The 24072-nt window shown below is 45.7% G+C and overlaps 1 protein-coding gene across 7 annotated transcripts in view; it reads right to left on the bottom strand.

Moving 5' to 3' along the window:
• Window positions 1–13309, bottom strand: part of DENND1B (DENN domain containing 1B) — a 200956-nt gene extending 187647 nt beyond the window's left edge. For all 7 annotated transcript variants that reach the window (XM_044302466.1, XM_044302464.1, XM_044302467.1 and 4 more), the window contains exons 1-2: window positions 13066–13309; window positions 1227–1291 (exon numbers count right to left, since the gene is read on the bottom strand). In XM_044302466.1, coding sequence (XP_044158401.1) covers window positions 1227–1232 — 6 coding nt within the window. In that variant the 5' untranslated portion in view covers window positions 1233–1291; window positions 13066–13309. The remainder of the gene's footprint in view (window positions 1–1226; window positions 1292–13065) is intronic.
• Between the last annotated feature and the right edge of the window lie 10763 nt (window positions 13310–24072).

Below are 24072 nucleotides of genomic sequence, written 5' to 3'. Positions count from 1 at the left end.
TTGGACAGAAATAACAGATATGATATATCTGAATTTGAAGGTTCAGATATCTGAAGATCCTATGATTTGTATCCTGGGGGCAACAGAACATCTGGGCCTAAATAGAGATATACGAACTGTTCTAAAAAAGATACTATTTCAAGCTAGACTCCTTATACTCAGGAAATGGGTAGGGGTGGACCCTCCAACAGTGGGACAGTGGAGGAAACCAGTGGATAATCTGATTAAGGAAGAACGAATGATGGAGGGCCAAAGTAGAAAAGCAAAAAAAGTTGATGAAATATGGAATAACTGGGTACTTTAGGGCTGGATAGACTATTATTATTTATTTATGATTTTTTTTTTTTTTTTTTTTTTCTCTTCTTTTGTTGGTCGTGGTTACGCATATCTCCTCCCCCCCTCCCTCTCCAAAGGGGTGGTAGGGGGTGGGTAAATGGGAAAGATGGTTTATGATTATTAATGTATTTGTCTTTTCTGTGTATTGGAAAATAAAAAGAATAATATTAAAAAAAAAAAAAAAATTCTTACCAAACTGATAAGAATATGGCTTAAATAAGTGTTATGAGCTGTCAGGAAACTCGAGACAAGGAATGCAGAGCCAGCGATCAGAGACACTGTGAGCAGGAGAATGAACAGTCGATGCAGATGCAGAGGAATTGAAAGCTGAAGACAAACTCTTGAATTTTTTATTTTTATAAAGACCAACTGGAAAATTATCTTTTAGTCCAAGTTAACAAGAATGCAAATATCCCCCAAATATGTCCAAAGCCTTTGCTATATACTTCAGAGAGAGAGAGCTATTCCTTATGACTCCCTCGGCCCAGTGTTCATGTAGTCGGGAGGGAAATAAACAGCTGCCAGACACCTCTAGAGGTGACTACCCACTTGAGAAAAAGAACATCAGGCGTAGTGAATTTCAATTTGCCCAAACCCCTCCCCCCGTCATCTGCTGTTGGGGAAGAGTTGGGACACTAGATGGTTAGAAGGTCTCGTCGACATTCATATAATGTGTACAGCCATCTTTATTCCTTCAAGGTCCATCAAGCGGAGATCTATATGCCTGATACTGCTAGATTATGGGTACTCTAATTCATCTACACCAGATAAACCATCAATTCCAGGATTCAACTGAGGCAAAGTCCTTACAAAAAGAAAATGGGGTGGATCACGACACCATTATAACCCAGGAGAAGCAAGCCAGATTTTATTAAAACAATGTGACGTACCTTCATTTTCAGAAGCAGAACACTCCACCCGTAGCACCAAATCAAATGTTCTCTCAGGCTTCTCCCTGCAACAGAAGCAAAACATCAACTCTTCTGTACATTGTGGACACATTTTTTTTAATTAATACTAGTATGTTTTAATTTTTGACAACTTTCTTTTTTATATACTATAGTTTGGTGTAGCAAGCTGCATATGGCCTCTATGCGGCCCATGACTGTTGCACAAAAGAATATGACCAGTAAAGTGAGAACACGGTGGATAACTGTCTGTGGTTAAAGTCCTGTTATTATTATGCAGGACACATGCAAAATTACCTGACAAATATTGATCTCAGCTCCAGCTTGTTCTGGCATTTTATCCATACTGCCATAGCTACTGGGAATACGAGCTTCCACAAGGAGAGGAGACTATGCTTTTCAAGCTGCCCTTCACAACGGTCTGAGGTCTTTTTCTTTACTTAGTTTAGAAACGCGGCAGGAAAACATAACCCGCAGCCTGAGAGAACACAGGTTTTACAGACCTCGCTAGTGGCACCTCTACAGGGGTTGTATGTAACCAGGGCAGTGCCACCCTGTGATGGAGATGATGGACAGACAGAAGTCATTTCTAGCTGACCCAACCATACATGTAATGAGCAGACTGGATATGATAACTGTAGGCAGGTTACTAATGTCTACAATAACAGTCATCTACATTAGATAGCTGTCAATCTCTCCTGACTTGCCTATTACGTCAGCAAAGAAAGAATAACTGGCAACACCTCAGACATCACCCGTCAAAAGTCTGGACACATCTGTTCATTCCATGGTTTTTATTTTTGTATTTTCTACATTGTAGATTCATACTGAAGACATGAAAATGATGAAGAAACACATTGAAATAAGCAGTGTTAACCAAACTAAAATATGTTTTATATTTTTGATTCTTCAAAGTAGTCCTCTTTTGGATTGAGGACAGCTTTGCATACTCTTGGCAATCTCTCAATCAGCTTCATGGGGTAGTCATCTGGAATGGTTTTCAATTACCAGGTTGGGGGCATATCGCTAGGATATGACCCCTTGGGACCTGCACCTATATTGAGGATGGAGCCCCTGGTGGCTGGGGGACTGGTGGCTGGTGGCTGGTGGCTGGGGGACTGGTCCGGCCACCATCAAGCACTTTCCTCATAAAGTGACTGGGAGTGCACCAGGCATGACCGGTCACCGCTCCCATTTACTCCTATGGGGCCAGTGCTCGGCTATTTTCGGCGGCTCCAAAGAAATGACTGGTGGGCGGCTGCGCATGCACAGTGTGCCCTCCACCACTCAATATAAAAAAATGGGTGTATATCCTAACGATATGCCCCCATTGTCTAAGATGAGACAACTCCTTCAAGAATTAATTTGTGGAATCTCTTGCCTTTAGGCCTCATGCACATGGCAGTTTTTGGCCTGTGCCCGTACTGCGGACAGTAATTTGTGCTCCACAAAGCACAGGCACCGACCATGTGCCTGCCGTATGCAGCGGTAGTGCTTCCGTAGTGTTCTGTGTCCCATTCCGCATCGCACCTTCCGGATTGTGGACCCATTTTCAGGTGCCCATATATTGCAGACCCGTCGTTTGTGGGCCACAATATAGGCACCGGCCAACAATGGCCGTGTGCATGAGACCTTATAATGTATGTGAGCACATCCGTTGTGGTGTGCTGAGGTGGGATTGGTACACAATTTCATACAGTGCTTAGCCCTATTCTATTACTGTTCTAATTCACATTATGGCAAAATCCATCAACTAAGAGAAAGGACAGTCCATTATTACTTTACGACAGGAAGGTCATTCAATCCGAAAAATTTCCAAAACTTTGAAGGCATCTTCAAGTGCACTCAAGAAAACCATCAAATGCCATGATGAAAATGGCTCTCATGAGGACCACCCCAAGAAAGGAAGACCAACAGTTATCTGTGCAGCAGAGAATAAAGCTGGATTTACACAGGACGACGGAGTGGCCAACTTTCTGGAAGGAAGCGATCTTCTGCCCAACAGACATGATTGGTGGTGCCTGCATGAAAGCAGGAACACCCGATGAACGAGCTTGTTTGAGTTTTGCTTGTTCATCGGGTGATCAGTGACAAATTTACATGGTCAGATTTTCAGGAACGACCGTTGAGATTTTTTGTTCCAACCACCATGTCTTTTGCGAGACGTAGAAAATGTGTGAATGAGTGGATGGTTTCCACATGTGTGGTTCCCACCGTCAAGCATAGAGGAGGAGGTGTAATGGTGTGGGGATGCTTTGCAGTTGACACCGTTGGCGATTTATTCAAAATTTTAGGCACACTTACCAGCAGGTCTACCACAGCACTCTGCAGCGACATGCCACCCCATCTGGTTTGCACTTAGTGGGACTATCATTTGTTTTTCTACATGACAATGATCCCAAACACATCCCTAGGTTATGTAAGGGACCAGCTTAACCCAGCTGGTATGGTTTGAAACGAGTTGGATGGCAGAGTGAAAACAGGCAGCAAGTGCTTCTGAGCATTCCTTCAAGACTGGTGGAAAACCATTCCAGGCGACTACATCACAAAGCTGATGCCAAAAGTGTTCAAAGCTGTCATCAATGCAAAAGGGGGCTACTTTGAAGAATCAAAAATATAAAACATTCTGGTTTAACGCCCTATGTGTTCCTATGTCTTCAAAATGAAACAAAAACATGGAATGAAAAGATGTGTTAAGACTTTTAACTGGTACTGTATATCCCACCGGAAACAAATGATTGGGCATGTTGAAATAGAATGTATTTGATCTTCCTCCCCCCCACCCCCAAATTCCAGGCATGGGCTAATATTACACATATTGCATAGCTAGAGATACTACCAAAAATGGCAAGTTTGCCAATCTTTATTATGAACATCCAGCTTAACGGTAACTTGTCATCAGCTTTTACCTATTATATGGAAACAACTGCAGGCTACAATTGTGCACCATTATATCAATCATGTCCACGTTACTTTCATTATTATTTCCTTTTTTACAGAAAGATGTCATTAAATGGGTTGGCCCATCTCATACATTTGGGGCATATCGCAGGCCTAGGGCCTAATAAAGTGTGTCTGGTGCAACCTGTTCATGACTGTCAGTATAATACACTATACTACATAAGCAGTACAGTGTATTATAGAAGCAATCAGAAGATCACCTGTTAAAATCCCCTTGTGGGACTATTAAATGGTAAAAAAAAAAAAAGTTAGTTTTAATAAATAAAAAATCTCCAAAACACATTTTTGCATAAAAAAAAAAGCTTTTCAATGGAAAAAGAAATTGTAAAAATGACCGAAACTACACAATTATCATGTACTATACTGTATGTTGAATGCCATAAAAGAAAAGAAAAAAAAAAAAAACTATGTCGGAATTGTTGGCTTATTCACCACCAGTGATCAAAAAATGTTATGTACCCCTATACTCTATATAGCTTTGTGGAACAAAAAAATAAAAAGAGCTATGGGTCACGAAGCAATGCAAAAACAAAAAGAGCTTGGCACGAAGCAATGCAAAAACAGGTTTTTTAAAGGGTTTTAATTGTGCAAAAAAAGTAGTAAAATGTAAAAAATAAAATAAAAAAAACAACTACTGGTATATATATTTGGTATTGCTGTAATCGTCCTGACCCAGAGAATAAAGTTACCATGTTATATATGCCAAGAATTAACAAAATTTATAAGCAAAATATATAACGTACAAACTCAGTTGCAGTATTGCTGTTTTTTCATCCCCTAAAAAGAGTTAATAAAAGTTACTCAGTAAGTCATGTGTACGCCAAAATGGTGGCAATAAAAACTACAACCTGTCAGCAAAAAAACAAGCCCTCATACGTCTGCATCGATGGAACAATAAAGACGTTATAGCTCTTGGAATGTGATGATGAAAAAAAAAAAAAAAGGATTGATTACAAAGACCTAGAACAGGCTGGTCATTATGTTAACCCCTTATTTTACCACGATTCACTATTAGGTCACATTCACGCAACATTGTTTTGCGGTCCACAAAACACGTTTACCAGCCGTGCACGCGCTGTAAAACTGTGTGGACCCATTGACTTTAATGGGTCCGTCCTCTGCATGTTGTAGCCAAGTATAGGACATGTCCTATATTTTGCGGAGTAGCTGCGCGGAAGCACACAGAAGGTCCATGTGCTTCCGCATCCATACGGCCACTCCGCAAAAGACAGGACATGTCCTATACTTAGCTGCAACATGCAGAGGATGGACCCACTGCAGTCAATGGGTCCGCACCGTTATTCAACATGGATGCAGCCACTAAATGGATCCACTGTTTGTGAACTGATAGAGATTTACGGTTGTGTGAATGCAGCCTTAATCATAATGCTAAAGAACTACGAAATTTCACTAAAGTTCAAACAACAGTCCATAAACAATCTCGGACAAATAATGCACCCTAAAAGCATGATTACGCAAGTGGATGGCTGCATGCGCTCCCTAACTGCAGCATGACCTTGACACGACCGCACTGTGTGGTCGTACTATGACGGAGTCCTCTCTGTAAGTGCACCTCTTCCAGACCGACTGGCATCCTCTCTGTCTCTGATGTCTCAGGTAATAGTTCCGAAACCCTGACAAAGGCCTAGCCTTTGGCCCTTTTCACACAAACGTGTCCCACGAATCAGACCCACAGCCTGAGTATGCGGCAGCTCCCATCCTGACCTTCCAGTACTGTCGCATAACATTATACTGATTTATGATGCTATGTAACATAATGTTGTCAGTGTTATCCAATATATTCCAGAACTGTAAGGGTTACATAGCATCATAAATCAATATAATGCTATGTGACCCCTTCAATGCTGTGAGATCAGCACGGGTCAGAGTCCGATGCTTAGTGCTTCTGTGGGGTTCCGTGCCTCCGTTCCGCACCGACCTTCCCGATTGCGGACCAATTCAAGTAAATGGGTCCACATCCAATGATGCGGGATGCGCATGGCCGGTGCCCGCATATTGTGGACCGGCTGTCTGTGGGACGCAATATGGGCACAGCCGGGCAACGGCCATGTGCATGAGCCCTTACTCAGTTGTTCTTTTAACTTCCCACATAAGTGAAAAGAGGATTCTGGGAGTTGTAGTTTCAGAACAGCTGGAGTGCTGGAGGTTGCTGATCCCTGGTCTATTACCAGCTTGAAATGGGCTGACGATCAGGGGAATTATTATATTATTATATGAATGCCCTGTGTAAATGTGCCACCAATCACCTGTTTATGTGGCACATCTATCTGGTTTGCCAGCAGCACATTGTACTGTGTAAACAGGGATCAATAAACCTGTATGGGGACGACCAACCACCGTAACAAACACTCATCGACTGAAGCATCTAAATGCAGCTATCGCCACCGCTAAGGACCCCACCATTACCAGGAACATTCGGGTCATGTCTGATAACTGCCTGGGCATTTGGCATTCGTTTTAGCCATTTCCATCTGAGATTCGTCATTTTAGACAGAAAACTAGTCCTGCATGCTTAATATACAGGATCTGTTTTTTCCTTAATTTTTCACATCACAGGAAAAATAAACGGTAAGGTAAACCCAACCAAACTCTAACCTGTGTATACATTTAAGCTTTTATCCATGCCAAAAACTGAGAAGTGCCAAATGAGCCGCCCACTTCTCTGCCCATGTAACGCCCACTTTTCTCGCCACTCTGGTAAAGTGCCCTGAATGGGAAAAAGTTTCAGATTTTACAGCAAAAATGGCGTGTGACAAAATCTGTGACTTTAATACGCCACTATTGTGGCGTGTATGAGATAATAAACGTCCCCCTGGGTGTATAAATGGTTAACACACATTATAACATATGCTGTATTTGTTTATGGCTGTGACTAAGGTCTGCGAGGGACTGAAATGTCGGCCACTTTTTATGTGGATGATTTCATATTTTCCTAAAAGGGGTTGTGTCACTTCAGTAAATGACATTTATCATGTATTAACTTTCTCTACAAGACACTTAGGGCTCTTTCACACTTGCGTTCTTTTCTTCCGGCATAGAGTTTCATCGTCGGGGCTCTATGCCGGAAGAATCCTGATCAGGATTATCCTAATGCATTCTGAATGGAGTGAAATCCATTCAGGATGCATCAGGATGGCTTCAGTTCCGGACCGGAACGTTTTTTGGCCGGAGAAAATACTGCAGCATGCTGCGCTTTTTGCTCCGGCCAAAAATCCTGAACACTTGCCGCAAGGCCGGATCCGGAATTAATGCCCATTGAAAGGCATTGATCCGGATCCGGCCTTAAGCTAAACGTCGTTTCGGAGCATTGCCGGATCCGACGTTTTTTCTGAATGGTTACCATGGCTGCCGGGACGCTAAAGTCCTGGCAGCCATGGTAAAGTGTAGCGGGGAGCGGGGGAGCAGCATACTTACCGTTCGTGCGGCTCCCGGGGCGCTCCAGAGTGGCGCCAGGGCGCCCTACGCGCATAGATGACGTGATCGCATGGCACGTCATCCATGCGCATGGGGCGCTCTGACGTCATTCTGGAGCGCCCCGGGAGCTGCACGGACTGTAAGTATACCGCTCCCCCGCTCCCCACTACTACTATGGCAACCAGGACTTTAATAGCGTCCTGGGTGCCATAGTAACACTGAACGCATTTTGAAGACGGATCCGTCTTCAAATGCTTTCAGTTCACTTGCGTTTTTCCGGATCCGGCGTGTAATTCCGGCAAGTGGAGTACATGCCGGATCCGGACAACGCAAGTGTGAAAGAGGCCTTACTAATGTATTGTGATTGTCCATATTGCCTCCTTTGCTGGCTGGACTCATTTTTCCATCACATTATAAACTGCCTGCTCCCAGGGGTTATGACCACCCTGCAATCCACTAGCAGTGGTCGCGTTTGGATACTGTAGGAAAAAGTACCGGCCTCAATGGTGGCCGAGGCTGTGGGAGCTCACATAGGCCCTTTTTCCTTTAGTATGCAAGCATGACCACCGCTGCTGGATTGCAGGGTGGTCGTAACCCCTGCATATGAGCGGTGTATAATGTGATGGAAAAATGAATCTGGCCAGCAAAGGAGGCAATATGGACAATGACAATACATTAGGAAGTGCCTTGTATTAACTTTCTCTGCATGATAAATGCCATTTGCTGAAGTGAGACAACCCCTTTAAGTTAACTTGCTCATAAGAGATGGTAGAAATTCCAGCTTGACATGTACCAGGATTATCATTTTCATAGCAGGTAAAGTTGCCTACAGGTAATTAAGCGTTGCTAAACAGTAATTAGTCGTTTAGCGCGCCATATATAACAGGCACATGTAATTACAATACCTAGCCGGGTGGTTGACGCTGTCCCGTGGTTATGTTAGATTGAGCTATATGTTATATTACAGACCGATATAGCTCATCTACATTATGGAGTCTGACTAGCAGCAGAAATCAGCCGCACTATATAAACTTCTGACAGATGCTCCTTCCTGCGGTGAGAGTGAATCCGTCATGTCACGGCGACAGGTGGGCAGAATGAGCGATGAAGCAGGTGTGCCGAGCCAGACGTGGCATGCCTGACCCATCAGCGCTGGGATTTCAGTGTCCTGCCATCACTGCCACCCACGTGCTGTACACAGCAACAAAAACGCGTCATGGCTCCCAGCCCAAACCGCAGTGCGGAGAGATTTATTAATAGTGCCGAAAGATGCCTTCATGTCTCAATTTCTGTGCGGAAATTTTTCGCACTGTGTAGATTAGAATTTGAAAGTCTCATCTACCTGGCTGGTACCAGGTTATGCTGCAGATTTTCCAGAAATCGCCACATAAGTGCGTGTGACCCGCTGGGCTGGCTATGACGGGTGAAATTCTGTGACTCGTCTTAGCCAAGGGCCTACTTTCAGAACTGTGGAGTTACAACCCACAGCACAATCTGGGGCTCAATTAGGCCTCATGCATGTGTCACTCTGGCCGTGTGCGTTCCGCATTTTGTGGAACGGAACGCAGTGAATGTCTGACCGCTGCCTGCTCAGACATCTCCACGGAGATGTCTGAGCAGGCAGCAGTCAGACATACACTGCGCCTGCGCCGATTACAGACGCGCACGGCGCAGGCGCGAGATTTTGTACGGCTGGAACAGAGGGAGGATCGGATTCCATCAGAGATGGGCGTGCTGGAGGGACGCGCTGGTAGGCATTATGTGAAGGTAGACGGAGCCTCTAGGTGCTGAAAAGACGCCCGCATAGCACCTAGAGGCTCATTAGCATATCCATAAAAGTTCTTTTTTTAGCAAAACGGCTGGACAAAAAACTGTTAGATTAGGATTGTTTGGTACAGCAGACACTAGCGGATCGCTAGTGTCTGAAAGCTAAATAGGGGCAAACGAAGTGGTAGAAACCCTTTAACTTACCGAGTCCACTTCATCGCGTAGTTGCGGATCTCTGTCTTCTTCTGTAATGTTGAGCTGCCGGCTAAGGACCTGTGGTGACGTCACATCACATGGTCCCTCACCATGGTGATGGATCATGTGATGGACCATGTGATGAGCGTAGTGACGCCATCAAAGGTCCTATTCCTGTGCACAGCAAAGAAGAAGACAGAAGAGAAGCCGGGCTGCGTGATTAAGTGGATTAAGGTGAGTTATATTATTTTTTATTTTTATTTTTTTAACCCCTCCAGCCTTATTGTACTATGCATTCTGTATTAAGAATGCTATTATTTTCCCTTATAACCATGTTATAAGGGGAAATAATACAATCTACAGAACACCTAACCCAAACCCGAAGTTCGGGTTTGGATACCAAACATGCCTATTTTTCTTACGCGCGTGCAAAACGCATTACAATGTTTTGCACTTGCGCAGAAAAATCGTGCATTTTCCCGCAACGCACCCGCATCTTATCCGGGCAAAAAAACATGACGCCCGTGTGAAAGAGGCCTAAGGCCCCTTGCAGACGAGCAAGTATTCAGCGCGGGTGCAATGCCTGATGTGAACGCATTGCACCCGCACAGAATCCGGACCCATTCATTTCAATGGGTCTGTGTACATGAGCGTTGGTTTTCACGCATCACTCGTGCATTGCGTGAAATTCGCAGAACGTTCTATTTTCTGCGAGTTTCACGCAACGGTGGCCCCATAGAAGAGAATGGGGGTGCATGAAAATCCCATCGCATTCGCAAGCAAGTGCGGATGCAATGCGTTTTTCACTGATGGTTGCTAAGAGATGTTGTTTGTAAACTTTCAGTTTTTTTTATCACACGCGCGCAAAACGCATTAAATCGCATTGAACTGGACGTGATCACATACAAAACGGAATGAACTTGCTTTCGAAATCGCACACTTTTCACTAAACGCATCAGTAACGCATCTGGACCTATTTCGCTCACGCTCGGCTGCATGAGGCCTAAATGTGAGATATCATGGCTGATGGAACTGGAAAATGTCTACTCAAAAGCTTGGACAGAACTAAGGCTACTTTCACATCCGTCATGGATCAGCAAAAACACTTCGCTCTGATAATACAACCGCCTGCATTCGTTATGAACGGATCTGGTTGTATTATCTTTAAAATAGCCAAGACGGATCCGTCCCTATTGACTTACATTGTGGGTCATGACGGATCCGTCTTGCTCCGCATCCCAGGATGCACTCAAAAACACTGCTTCTCCATTATGGGAATGCAATGGAACGGAATCACTAAATAGTGACAGTTATAAATACTAACCTGAAGGGACACAAAACATAAAAAGTGAGTAAAAAGTATAATGAAAAAAGGAAAATGACACCTAGACACCTCCTTCCCTGAAAAAAAAAAATGCACAAGTCTGAAAAAAAGGGGTCTAACATGTTTGTCAGGGTCATATGGAAGAGTGGGGTCAACAGGGTTCTTCCATAAACAACATGAATGTATGATTGCTGGGTTTCAGACTGGTGGGACCCCCACCAATCATGAGAATGAGAGTCCCCTGTGTAAATGGGATGGTAGGGCACGTGACCACCACACCACTTACTTCTACAGGACGTACAGAGGTGGCCGAGCACTGTACTCGACAGTCCTATAGAAATGAATGAAGCATTGGTCGCACATAGGCACCACCACTCCATTCCTATAGGGGACTCAGGGACCCTCATTTTCCTAATCGTCAGGGGTCTCAGCAGTCGGATCCCCACTGATTATATAGGATAGGTGATAAATGTTTTTAGAAAAAAAAACATTACCTTTCCTCCATTGCAGGGAGAGCTGTAGAAAAAGGGTCCTCTGCTGCAGCAAGCTCCCTCCTAGCCGGAGTCCTGCTCCCTACTCAAAATCTGCTGTCTATGGGGCTAGAAGAGGGAAGGGCCACTGCAGGCACAGTCCCTGGAATACACAGCAGTCTAGGCCTCCAGCACACGTCCATATTATAGCGTTCTTTTGTACAGAGGGCATATTAAGGCATACAAATGCCAAGGGCACACCCACTCCAGACCCCATTCTGTACGCCAACATAAAGAGACACTCATTAAGGGCATCTTCTACTGTGGCAAACCCAGAGCGTCCATCTCTACGAGGACTCATTAAGACGGCCATATGCTGTCCACAAAAATGCGGATCCATTTTTTGTGGACAGTTCAGCATTTTTGTGGACCCATAGACTTCAATGGGGCCATGTCCTGATTTTTACTGACAAATATAGGACATTTTTTAATTGTTTTGCTGAGCCATATAACGGAAGAATAGGGCCCCATAGAAGTGAATGGGTCAGAATCTAATCCGCAAAAAAAAATGGATCCGCATTTTTGCGTACAGCATACGGCCGTCTGAATAAGGCCTGAGGGCCATTTCGGTTCTGTTTGTCACTTAGCAGCGTACAAGCTCATACAGCGCTCTGCCCGCAAGCTGAGCACAGTGCCACCATGGCAGGCCTGGAGTCTTCATCATCATGACACCCACCACGTATGGAGACCAGCGCTGGGCCTGCTCATGTGAAGGACACAATGGGGGAATGTTGCTTAACGTTGACAGTGTGTGTATATATATATATATATATATATATATATTGTTTTCCCACATGGATAGAATACGCCATAAATATAAGATCAGTCTACGTGACCTTGGGGTTCCCTCAGATCTCAGCGTCTCCTGACAACCACTCTTAGCTTCTCCGAGACGACAACAGTCTGACTCATGCAAGTGTCCATTGAGAAAAAAAAAAAAAAAGGAGTATTTTCACAGCGGTAACAAGCAATGGTTGGAGGGCTGTAACCTTGTAATGGAACCCTTATAATAAAGCCCCAGATAAAGGTTCCTATATATTTACCCGATTTACAAAGCATCATAGATGGATGCAGCGTGTGTGTATCCCCCCATAGGTGATCCAGGGATAATAAGGACAAGAGGTTCCCTGTGACCAAGTCTTAGAAGAACGAGCTCCACCAGCAGAGAGGAGCGACCACGTGTGCATCTATAGGGAGCTATACATGTCAACAACACGCAATCCTGAACACTCAGGGATGATAGTAGGAATAATACAGGAATTGACAGACAGATCAATATAAAATAGATTATGTATGATGAATATATATATATATATCTCCTATGTAGATTGTAAGCCCTCACGGGCAGGGCCCTCTCCTGTACCAGTCAGTAACTGGTCTTGTTGATGCTTAGTGCCGCTGTCTGTATTATGTATGTGCACCGCTTATCACATGTACAGCGCTATGGAATGAATGGTGCTTTAATAAATAATAATAATATATATAATGAGAGAAAGGGAAAAACACACACACACATATACATATATATGAGATAGATTAGACAGACACAGGGACAGATAGCCAGATGGCACAGACAGACAGGAGGACTGGGCCAGGTACTGCCTCTCACCTGGTTCTGGAGTCCATCCTCAGCTCAGAGGCGGGCGGGTGTGTGACATGTCTGTCCCTCGGCTCAGTGTGTGCCACGTCCTGCCGGCTTACCTGCGCCCACCTCACATGAGAGTGCCCCTCGTGTGCGGCATGGCTCTGTCACTGCCCCAGGTGGCCCCTGTCTCTCATTCTGGGGGCCTGTCCCTCACCTCGGGCTCGGTGCTGTCTACAGCTGTCCCTGCTGTGTGTGACCAGGAAGTTACCACAGGAGCCTCCGCTGACGTCACACGGGGGGGGGGGAGCAGATAGGAAGAGATAGCAGTGAGGAGATAGATGGGGCAGGGTGACGTCCAGCACCTACCTCGTCACTGTGAGGGGCAGGATAGGAGTAGTAGTAGTAGTATATATGCAGTTCCTGGGTGGTGTAAACTGTAGTAGTAGTAGACGCCATCACTGCTGTGCACTGCTAGCATCCAGCCGACTTCTCCTATAGCTTTGCCTGTGTCCAGTGTAATAATCTTTATGTTATTCAAATCTATTCCCTCAGTTATTGATTAGTAATCCTGCCTGACGAAGAGCTTACAATTATACTTTTTCTGGTCACCCAATAAAGCTATCAGTACAATTCACATGTGGCGTTAATTTCTCAAATTACGAAGTTGCCTCATGAAGGGAAATTCATAATGTTCTACATTACCAGAAAAGTGGACAAGATTCACATCCACCATTGACTTGCGGTGTGGATTTCAAATCTGCAGCGTGACAATTTATGCAGCGAGTCTCCTTTGTAATGGAGATGGCGAAATCCACAGCTGTTTCCGAAGAAAAACTGCATTTCATTCATTTTCTGTCATGTTTTTGTCACAATGTGAAGCAGACTTTTCCTCTTTATTTTCTGTGCCATGTGGACGTACCCTAATACTAGTACATTACTGGTAGAAACCTATGGGAAGTTTCTAGGCCCTAGGCCTGTCGTGGCTAACTTCTGACACTCCAGCTGTGGTAAAACTATGACTCCCAAGATGTACACTTGCTTGGCTGTTCTCTGAACTCCATAGAAATGAATAGAGCATGCTGGGAGTCGTAGTTTCACCACAGCTGGAGTGCCAGATGTTAGCCTTCACTGCAAGCTATGATAACCCCAGCTCTCATACACTATATATGGCACTCATGTACTCTTAGGCCGAATGCACACGGCCGTGAGCGGTCCGTGGAACCGCGGGCTGGATTCCTGCTGAGAGCACGGCGTCATTGGTTGCTATGACGCCGTGCTCTCCCTGCTGCAGCCGCAATACAGTAATACACTGGTATGATCTATACCAGTGTATTACTATACTGTGGCGGCAGCAGGGAGCGCACGGCGTCATAGCAACCAATGACGCCGTGCTCTCAGCAGGAATCCAGCCCGCGGTTCCACGGACAGCTCACGGCCGTGTGCATTCGGCCTTAGCCTGTGTTCACACTGAGTGGATTTGCTGTTGGAGTCTCCACTTGGATTCTGTGCTAAAAAAAAAATACAGAAATTCAAATCCCTGTTCACACATTGCAGAAAACTTTAATGCATGAGGATTTGCAGTGAATTTCTGCATAGGAAATCTTCCCAGTGTGAACATAGCTTTAGGCCCAGGGGCGGACTGGCCATGAACCCTACAGGGAAACTTCCCAGTAGGCCAATTTTTCAGGGGGCCGCCTGACCCCTCTTTATGGCCGCCAGCCAGGAAAGCTATGATGTGATATCCCCAGACATAATTAAAGGGGTTGTACCATCTAAGACACTGTGGGCATATCGCTAGGATATGCCCCCAATGTCTGATAGGTGCGGCCGCCCTCCATTCATTCCTACAGGAGTGCAGAAAATAGCTGAGTGCAGTGCGCCCTCCGGGACATTGCCGGCTCTGTTTTAAGTATCTGTGTGGGTCCCAGTGGTGGTACCCGCACCTATCAGACATTGGGGCATATCCTAGCGATATGCCCCACTGTCTGAGATGGGACACCCCCTTTAACGCTGGGAGCATCAAGTACTTATGCACCTGGCTGGCGACCTCAGGCACCCCCCAGACACCCTCCAGGAGCACAGGACCTGGCAGCTTCTGGGGGGGGTATTTTATGCCGCTGGGGCAGTATTTTGTGATGCACTGCAGTGTTTGGTTCTGCTGGGGCAGTAAATTGTGCTGCACTATTGTATTTGGCTCTGCTGGAGTGGTATTTTGTACGGTAATGTTGGCCTTTCCTTCTGTCATTTTTGATCCACATACAACATAGGGCAACTTTTAGTTTTTTTCCAGGGCCATTTTAATTTTCCAGTCTACCCCTGGCAAGGCCTGTGCACATTACTATATTCTTCCCCAATACAGCGCTCAAGATGGCGACCAAAATGGTCGCCAATGCGTCTTAAAATTTGCAGATGCCATTTGCGACAGGGCTGCCATGCTGTAGCTGAATATTGCGGCAGGGCATGGGAGTCAATAATTCCTTGCCCCGTGGCCGATCACCTACGCTACAGGCTACACACCTCATTGCTGTGCGTCCCGGCACAGGCGGGTGTGATGATGTCATCATGCACCTGCGCTGGGATTTCACTACCAAGTAGGGAAATCCCAGCGCAGGTGGGCGTGATGACATCATCATGCCCACCTGTGCCGGGACGCACAGCAGTGAGGTGTGCGCATCTGCATTGCACCATCCCAGGCCGTACCAGCAGCTAGTGAGCGCCAGTGAAAGGACACACGTGAGCATAAGATTTCATTATTTATTTTTTTGGGTGCCAACATTACTGGCCATAATGGGGCACTGGGGGGACATTACTGGCCATAAGGGGCTACTGGGGGGTCATTACTGGCCATAAGTGGGGCACTGAGGGGACATTACTGGCCATAAGGGGGGCACTGAGGGGACATTACTGGCCATAAGGGGGGCACTGGGGGACATTACTGGCCATGAGGGGGGCACTGGGGGGGACATTACTGGCCCTAAGGGGGGCACTGAGGGGACATTACTGGCTGTAAGGGAGGCAGTGGGGGACATTACTAGCCATAAGGGGGGCACTGGGGGGACAATACTGTCCGTAAGAAGGGCACTGGGGGACATTAGTTGCCGGAAGGGGGGCACTGGGAGACATTACTAGCCATAGGGGGGCACTAGAGGACAGTTTGGGGGGAAATTACTACTGTGGAGCATATTTCTGTGTGGAAGTAATTACTATGTGTGGGGGAAATCACTATATGGGGGCAGTGTGGGAGAAAATTACTACGTGAGGGCAGTGAGCAGGGAAGTTACTACTGTGCGGGCAGTGTGGGGGAAATCACTATATGGGGGCAGTGTGGGAGAAAATTACTACGTGAGGGCAGTGAGCAGGGAAGTTACTACTGTGCGGGCAGTGTGGGGGAAATTACTATTTTAGGGCAGTGTGGGGAGGGATTAATCTAAAGTTTTATTATTATTACTGGGGGCACTCTAGGTGGCATTTATAATTACTGTAGACACTATAGGAACATTATTTCTAGTGGGGTCAAATGGAGGAGAAGAGGAAAGAGAAGGTCTACTTGACAGGGGATGTCACTGGATGTAAGAGGTATGTGGTGCTGTATCTTCCTATATGTAGTGCTGGCTCATTACTGTCTTTTTTTATTTATTTTTTTTATAATTATATATATTTTCAATTTGGCGACAAAAATTTTAATTTGGCTTCTAAATTTTTCAGTTTAGGAGCCAATGGCTCCTTTTTATTATTTTTAGCCCGGAGCACCTGATTCAGGGGAGAGCATGTTGTGCTCTGTTCATTGGGGGAAAAGGGCTAGATGAGTGCTATTTTTATTAACATTAAAGGGAATCTGTCACCTGGTTTGACCATATTAAGCTCTCACCATTGCCATGTTGAATAAAGTACCTTATCTCCTGCAGTGGTTTTCTTTCTTATATTCATGCTTTATGTTATACAAATTAACCCTGAAGGTGCCCAGAGGGGCGTTATTCTTCACCCTCTGAGCCCAGTTCAGCCAGACTAACTAAAGATTCCAGGTGCCTCGTTTGAATGAATTAACTGATGTAGCAGAGGGGGTGGCACCGTTAAACTAGACTGTGGGACGATACTGCATAGCAAGGAGGGGTGCTTGGGCTATAAACTAAGGTGGGCTAAGCACTGCAGGGGGGCGTTACTGGGCTCAGAGGGTGAAGAATATCGCCCCTCTGGGCACCTTCAAGGTTGATTTTTATAATACAAAGATGAATATAAGAAAGAAAACCACTGCAGGAGATAAGGTATTTTAATAAACATGGCAATGGTGAGAGCTTAATATGGTCAAACCAGGTGACAGATTCCCTTTAAGGGGGTTTTAGTACTGTACGAAGAGCATAAAAACTATGTGGGGGCACTAAGGAGACATAATACTTTGAAGGGCGCGTAATTACTGTTTGGGAGCAATAAGGGAGCATTCTACTCTGAAGGGGGCATAATTATTGCATGGGGGACCTATGGGGGCAGTTCAACTGGGTGGGAGCACTAAGGGGGCATTATTACTGTGTGGGAGCACTATGGGGGCATTCTACTGTGTGGGAGCACTATGGGGGAATTCTACTGTGTGGGAGCACTATGGGGGCATTCTACTGTGTGGGAGCACTATGGGGGCATTATTACTGTGTGGGAGCACTATGGGGGCATTCTTACTGTGTGGGAGCACTATGGGGGCATTATTACTGTGTGGGAGCACTATGGGGGCATTATTACTGTGTGGGAGCACTATGGGGGCATTATTACTGTGTGGGAGCACTATGGGGGCATTATTACTGTGTGGGAGCACTATGGGGGCATTATTACTGTGTGGGAGCACTATGGGGGTATTATTACTGTGTGGGAGCACTATGGGGGCATTCTACTGTGTGGGAGCACTATGGGGGTATTATTACTGTGTGGGAGCACTATGGGGGCATTCTACTGTGTGGGAGCACTATGGGGGCATTCTACTGTGTGGGAGCACTATGGGGGCATTCTACTGTGTGGGAGCACTATGGGGGCATTATTACTGTGTGGGAGCACTATGGGGGCATTCTACTGTGTGGGAGCACTATGGGGGCATTCTACTGTGTGGGAGCACTATGGGGGCATTCTACTGTGTGGGAGCAGTATGGGGGCATTATAACTGTGTGGGAGCACTATGGGGGCATTATTACTGTGTGGGAGCACTATGGGGGCATTATTACTGTGTGGGAGCACTATGGGGGCATTCTACTGTGTGGGAGCACTATGGGGGCATTCTACTGTGTGGGAGCACTATGGGGGCATTCTACTGTGTGGGAGCACTATGGGGGCATTCTACTGTGTGGGAGCACTATGGGGGCATTCTACTGTGTGGGAGCACTATGGGGGCATTCTACTGTGTGGGAGCACTATGGGGGCATTCTACTGTGTGGGAGCACTATGGGGGCATTCTACTGTGTGGGAGCACTATGGGGGCATTCTACTGTGTGGGAGCACTATGGGGGCATTCTACTGTGTGGGAGCACTATGGGGGCATTCTACTGTGTGGGAGCACTATGGGGGCATTCTACTGTGTGGGAGCACTATGGGGGCATTCTACTGTGTGGGAGCACTATGGGGGCATTCTACTGTGTGGGAGCACTATGGGGGCATTCTACTGTGTGGGAGCACTATGGGGGCATTCTACTGTGTGGGAGCACTATGGGGGCATTCTACTGTGTGGGAGCACTATGGGGGCATTCTACTGTGTGGGAGCACTATGGGGGCATTCTACTGTGTGGGAGCACTATGGGGGCATTATTACTGTGTGGGAGCACTATGGGGGCATTATTACTGTGTGGGAGCACTATGGGGGCATTCTACTGTGTGGGAGCACTATGGGGGCATTCTACTGTGTGGGAGCACTATGGGGGCATTCTACTGTGTGGGAGCACTATGGGGGCATTATTACTGTGTGGGAGCACTATGGGGGCATTCTACTGTGTGGGAGCACTAAGGGGGCATTATTACTGTTTGGGAGCACTATGGGGGCATTCTACTGTGTGGGAGCACTATGGGGGCATTCTACTGTGTGGGAGCACTATGGGGGCATTCTACTGTGTGGGAGCACTATGGAGGCATTATACTGTGTGGGAGCACTATGGGGGCATTATTACTGTGTGGGAGCACTATAGGGGCATTATTACTGTGTGGGAGCACTATGGGGGCATTCTACTGTGTGGGAGCACTAAGGGGGCATTATTACTGTGTGGGAGCACTAAGGGGGCATTATTACTGTGTGGGAGCACTATGGGGGCATTCTACTGTGTGGGAGCACTATGGAGGCATTCTACTGTGTGGGAGCACTAAGGGGGCATTCTACTGTGCGGGGGCACTAAGGGAGAATAATTACTGTGTGGGATCTGTTGTCCCTCCTTGGGCTTTTAAAAAATTTGGGAAGTATGTCTGATGCTTATGTGCCTGTCTCGCTATGTACAGTTATTTTTCCCTCCATAGACTGACACCTTGCCTGTGAAGCTGTCTGTGTAACAGGTGATGCACTTTATTGGCAGCTCTCTCTTTCATTTAGGGCTGTTTCACACGAGCGGATGCCGTGCGTGACATCCGCTCCGTGAAAGAGTGCCAAGACCCGATGCAGGCTGCAGAGGCACGGAGCATTAACATGACTGATAATGCTCCGTGCCTCTCTGTGACCTCTTTACTACAAAATCACAGGGAGATACAGTTGTCCCCGTGATTTTGTAGTAAAGAGGTCACAGAGAGGCACGGAGCATTATCAATCATGTTACTGCTCCGTGCCTCTGCAGTCTGCATCGGGTCTTGGCACTCTTTCACGGAGCGGATACCACGCACGGCATCCGCTCGTGTGAAACAGCCCTTAGACCTCATGTACACGACCGTTGTTTGGGTCCGCATCCGAGCCGCAGTTTTTGCGGCTCGGGTGCGGACCCATTCACCTCAATGGGGCCGCAAAAGATGCGGACAGCACTCTGTGTGCTGTCCGAATCCGTTGCTTTGTTCCGTGGCCCCGCAAAAAAAAATATAACATGTCTTAGGCCTCTTTCACATGGGCGTCAGTTTTTTTGCCCGCATAAGAGGCGGGTGCGTTGCGGGAAAATGCGCAATTTTTCCGCGCGAGTGCAAAACATTGTCATGCGTTGCACTCGCGTGAGGAAAAATCGCGCATGTTGGTACCCAAATCCGAACTTCTTCACAGAAGTTCGGGCTTGGGATTGATGTTCTGAAGATTGTATTATTTTCCCTTATAACATGGTTATAAGGGAAAATAATAGCATTCTGAATACAGAATGCATAGTAAAACAGCGCTAGAGGGGTTAAAAATAAAATAAAAAATTTAACTCACCTTAGTCCACTTGATCGCGAAGCCCGGCATCTCCTTGTGTCTCCTCTGCTGAACAGGACCTGGGGTGAGCATTAAATAGAGGTTAAGGACCTTTGATGACGTCACTCCGGTCATCACATGGTATGTCACATGATCTTTTACCATGGTGATTCACCATGGTAAAAGACCATGTGATGACCGGAGTGACGTCATCAAAGGTCCTTAACCTCTATTTAATGCTCACCCCAGGTCCTGTTCAGCAGAGGAGACACAAGGAGATGTCGGGCTTCGCGATCAAGTGGACTAAGGTGAGTTAAATTTTTTTATTTTATTTTTAACCCCTCTAGCGCTGTTTTACTATGCATTCTGTATTCAGAATGCTATTATTTTCCCTTATCACCATGTTATAAGGGAAAATAATAATGATCGGGTCTCCATCCCGATCGTCTCCTAGCAACCGTGCGTGAAAATCGCACCGCATCCGTACTTGCTTGCGGATGCTATGCGATTTTAACGCTTCCCATTCACTTCTATGGGGCCTGCGTCGCGTGAAAATCTGACAATATAGAGCATGCTGCGATTTTTACTCAACGCACAAGTGATGCGTGAAAATCACCGCTCATGTGCACAGCCCCATAGAAATGAATGGGTCAGGATTCAGTGCGGGTGCAATACGTTCACCGCACGCATCGCACCCGCACGGAAAACTCGCCCGTGTGAAAGGGGCCTTATTCTTGTCTGTTTTATCTGTAGCATGTATGTATGGACAGCAGAACCTATCACACTGCCTAACACCCTGCACTATACATAAATCTATCCTACACTGACTATCTCTCACGAACTATCTGTAATATATGTGTGAAGGCTTTTGCCTGGATTTGTGGGAGGGGCTGAGGTCCACCTCCAGCCTATTTAGGGCACCCCTCTACCTGGCTCCTGCACCGTCCGAGGTCTGAGCTTGACCCTCCCACCACTCCACTCATTTATAACTTATTTCTCCCACATCTCTTTCCTTGGGTGGGCCCTCTTCTTTCTCAGGCCTACCTCATCCTCGGTTTCGGCACACCACAACCGACTACGCTTATTCCCTGATTTCCTAGGTTTCTTCATTGTACTACCGTAAGCGCCTTACACAAATATATATATATATATATATACATGCTAACTATCTAATGTAATGAGTGAAAAGCACAGAGCACAGCAATAACACTGCTGTCTCTCTCAGATCTGCAAAATACTGCACACAAGGGCTGCTGGGGAGGTTCTTATATAGTAAGGGGAGGCAACTTTCCTATTGGTTGCTAGGGATGTTGCTAAGCTCAGACAAAGACATTGCAGCCTTCTCATTGGCCCACAAGCAAGAAGGGAGGTTACTGATGAAAAGAAAATTCAGGGAATTGTATGGTAGCCGTCATGGCACATAACAGGTAGAATTTAGTGTTAGGACCCGTCTTACAGAGATCGCCTTGACGTGCGGCAGACGGGCTCAAATAATTTTGTACAAAATGATTTGCCAAGCATCTCTAATTTACAAATATAGCATTAGCAATTATTATGCATTTTTGTACTTTATTTGGTTTGCAGAGAGCTGTTGCATTGTATGTTTTGTTTTACAGTGTTGTTCTCAGCCATAGCAACGAGCCCCTGCGCATTGGGATCTGATGACTGACCCCCTTTATCTTTGCAGAATATATAGCACTATATTCTAAATCTTAGCGAACTCTCGAAGTGGCGATATTCGCAATTAAAATTATATGATACGAATATTCACGCCCAACACTACTAACCAGTTGACAGAAAAGCATTCACATAGGCTTTTTACTGTTTGAGCAGAATAAGGCCTCTTTCACACTACAGTTTTTTGCGTTCCGTATACGGTCCGTTTTTTGCGTTCCGTATACGGTCCGTATACGGAACCATTCATTTCAATGGTTCCGCAAAAAAACGGAATGTGTTCCGTATGCATTCCGTTTCCGTATTTCCGTTTTTCCGTTCCGTTGAAAAGATAGAACATGTCCTATATTTGGCCGCAAATCACAGTCCGTGGCTCCATTCAAGTCAATGGGTCAGCAAAAAAAACGGAACACATACGGAAATGCATCCGTATGTCTTCCGTATCCGTTCCGTTTTTTGCGGAACCATCTATTGAAAATGTTATGCCCAGCCCAATTTTTTATATGAAATTACTGTATACTGTATATGCCATACGGAAAAACGGAACGGAACAACGGAACGGAAACGGAACCACAACGGAAGCAAAAAACGGAACAACGGATCCGTGAAAAACGGAACGCAAAACACTGAATTCAACATACTGTAGTGTGAAAGAGGCCTAAGGTATACTGGGGGACATTTCTCAAACTGGTATAAAGGAAAACTAGCTTAGTTACTAATAGCAACCAATTAAGATGATCCTTTCTTTTCCCAAAGGACCTCTGAAAAATGAAAGGTGGAATCTGATTGGTTGTTATGGGCAACTAAGCCAGTACTACTTTACACCAGTTTTGATGTCACATTTTAGTCTTTTTTGTAATGTCAATTTCATACAATTTAATGCAGATACTAAAATACTTCCTGTATGCATAAGATGCCTAAAATAAATGATGACGTGAACCCAGTTGTGTTAGTGGGAGGATCAGCAATTAGATCGGGCACACCTTTATTTCTAGCAGTACTAATCAGCTCTGAGCTCAAGCCAAGTTTTCAGGCCCAGTTTTCAGATGTGGCTTGGCACCAATAATGCCAACTTGATTTTCAGGACTCTGAGGCCTCTTTCACATGAGCGATATGGAATGTGTCAGGGTCTGTTCAGTGAGAAACTGATGGGTTTTCATACACGTTCAGTCAGTTTTGTCTAAGATTATGTTCAGCATTTTCATTTTTCCCATCTGGATTGCATCCGTTTTTCTCATGGATGTGTAGAAAACCTGAAGAATAAGGCTACATGCACACGACCATATGTGTTTTGTGGTCCGCAAATTGCAGATCTTCAAAAAAAACAGGAACGGACACGGAAACAAACAACGTTTATGTGCATGTAGCCTAAGGCTACATGCACATGACAGTTGATTTTCTCTGCGTCCGTTCCGTTTTCTTTGGCTGATCGGATGGTTACCCATGCATTTCTACGGAGCAATTAAAATTGCGGTGTAGTAAATAATTTCTTTTCTGCGTCCGTGTTTCCAGTCCGCCCAAAAAGTATTGCATGTCCTATTCTTGTCTGCAATGAATGTTTTGCGGACCCATTGAAGTCAATGGGTCCGCAAAAAAAAATGCGGATGACCAACGGAAGCCAGCCGTATGTCATCCGAATCCGTTTTTTTGCGGATGGTTGCTGGGAGACCTGTATATATTACATTTCAAGAATTACAGTCTTCAGGGTTTTTTGGCGGACCACAAAAAAACCTGAAGATACACAGAAACACAACCTACAAAATTTGCGGACAAACGGAACGCATGTGGATGTAAAAAAAACAGGAACACGGATCCGTTATTTGCGGACCGCGTGTGCATGTAGCCTAACACTCAACATCTTGTAGTACCCATCAGTGAAAAAGCCATTGAATCCGGATGCCTTCCATTCATTACTATAGGGCAAGGGCTTCTTGAAAAACTGACAGTTTAGAACATGTGATTTTTCTTGAGCACTCAGATGGTCAGTGATAAACAATGATGGACGTTCTGTCCGTTCGCAAAACAGAATGCACTTG

Source organism: Bufo gargarizans, chromosome 7, assembly GCF_014858855.1.
Source record: "Bufo gargarizans isolate SCDJY-AF-19 chromosome 7, ASM1485885v1, whole genome shotgun sequence".
Taxonomy (NCBI): Eukaryota; Metazoa; Chordata; class Amphibia; order Anura; family Bufonidae; genus Bufo; species Bufo gargarizans.
This window is presented reverse-complemented; position numbering and strand designations above follow the sequence as displayed.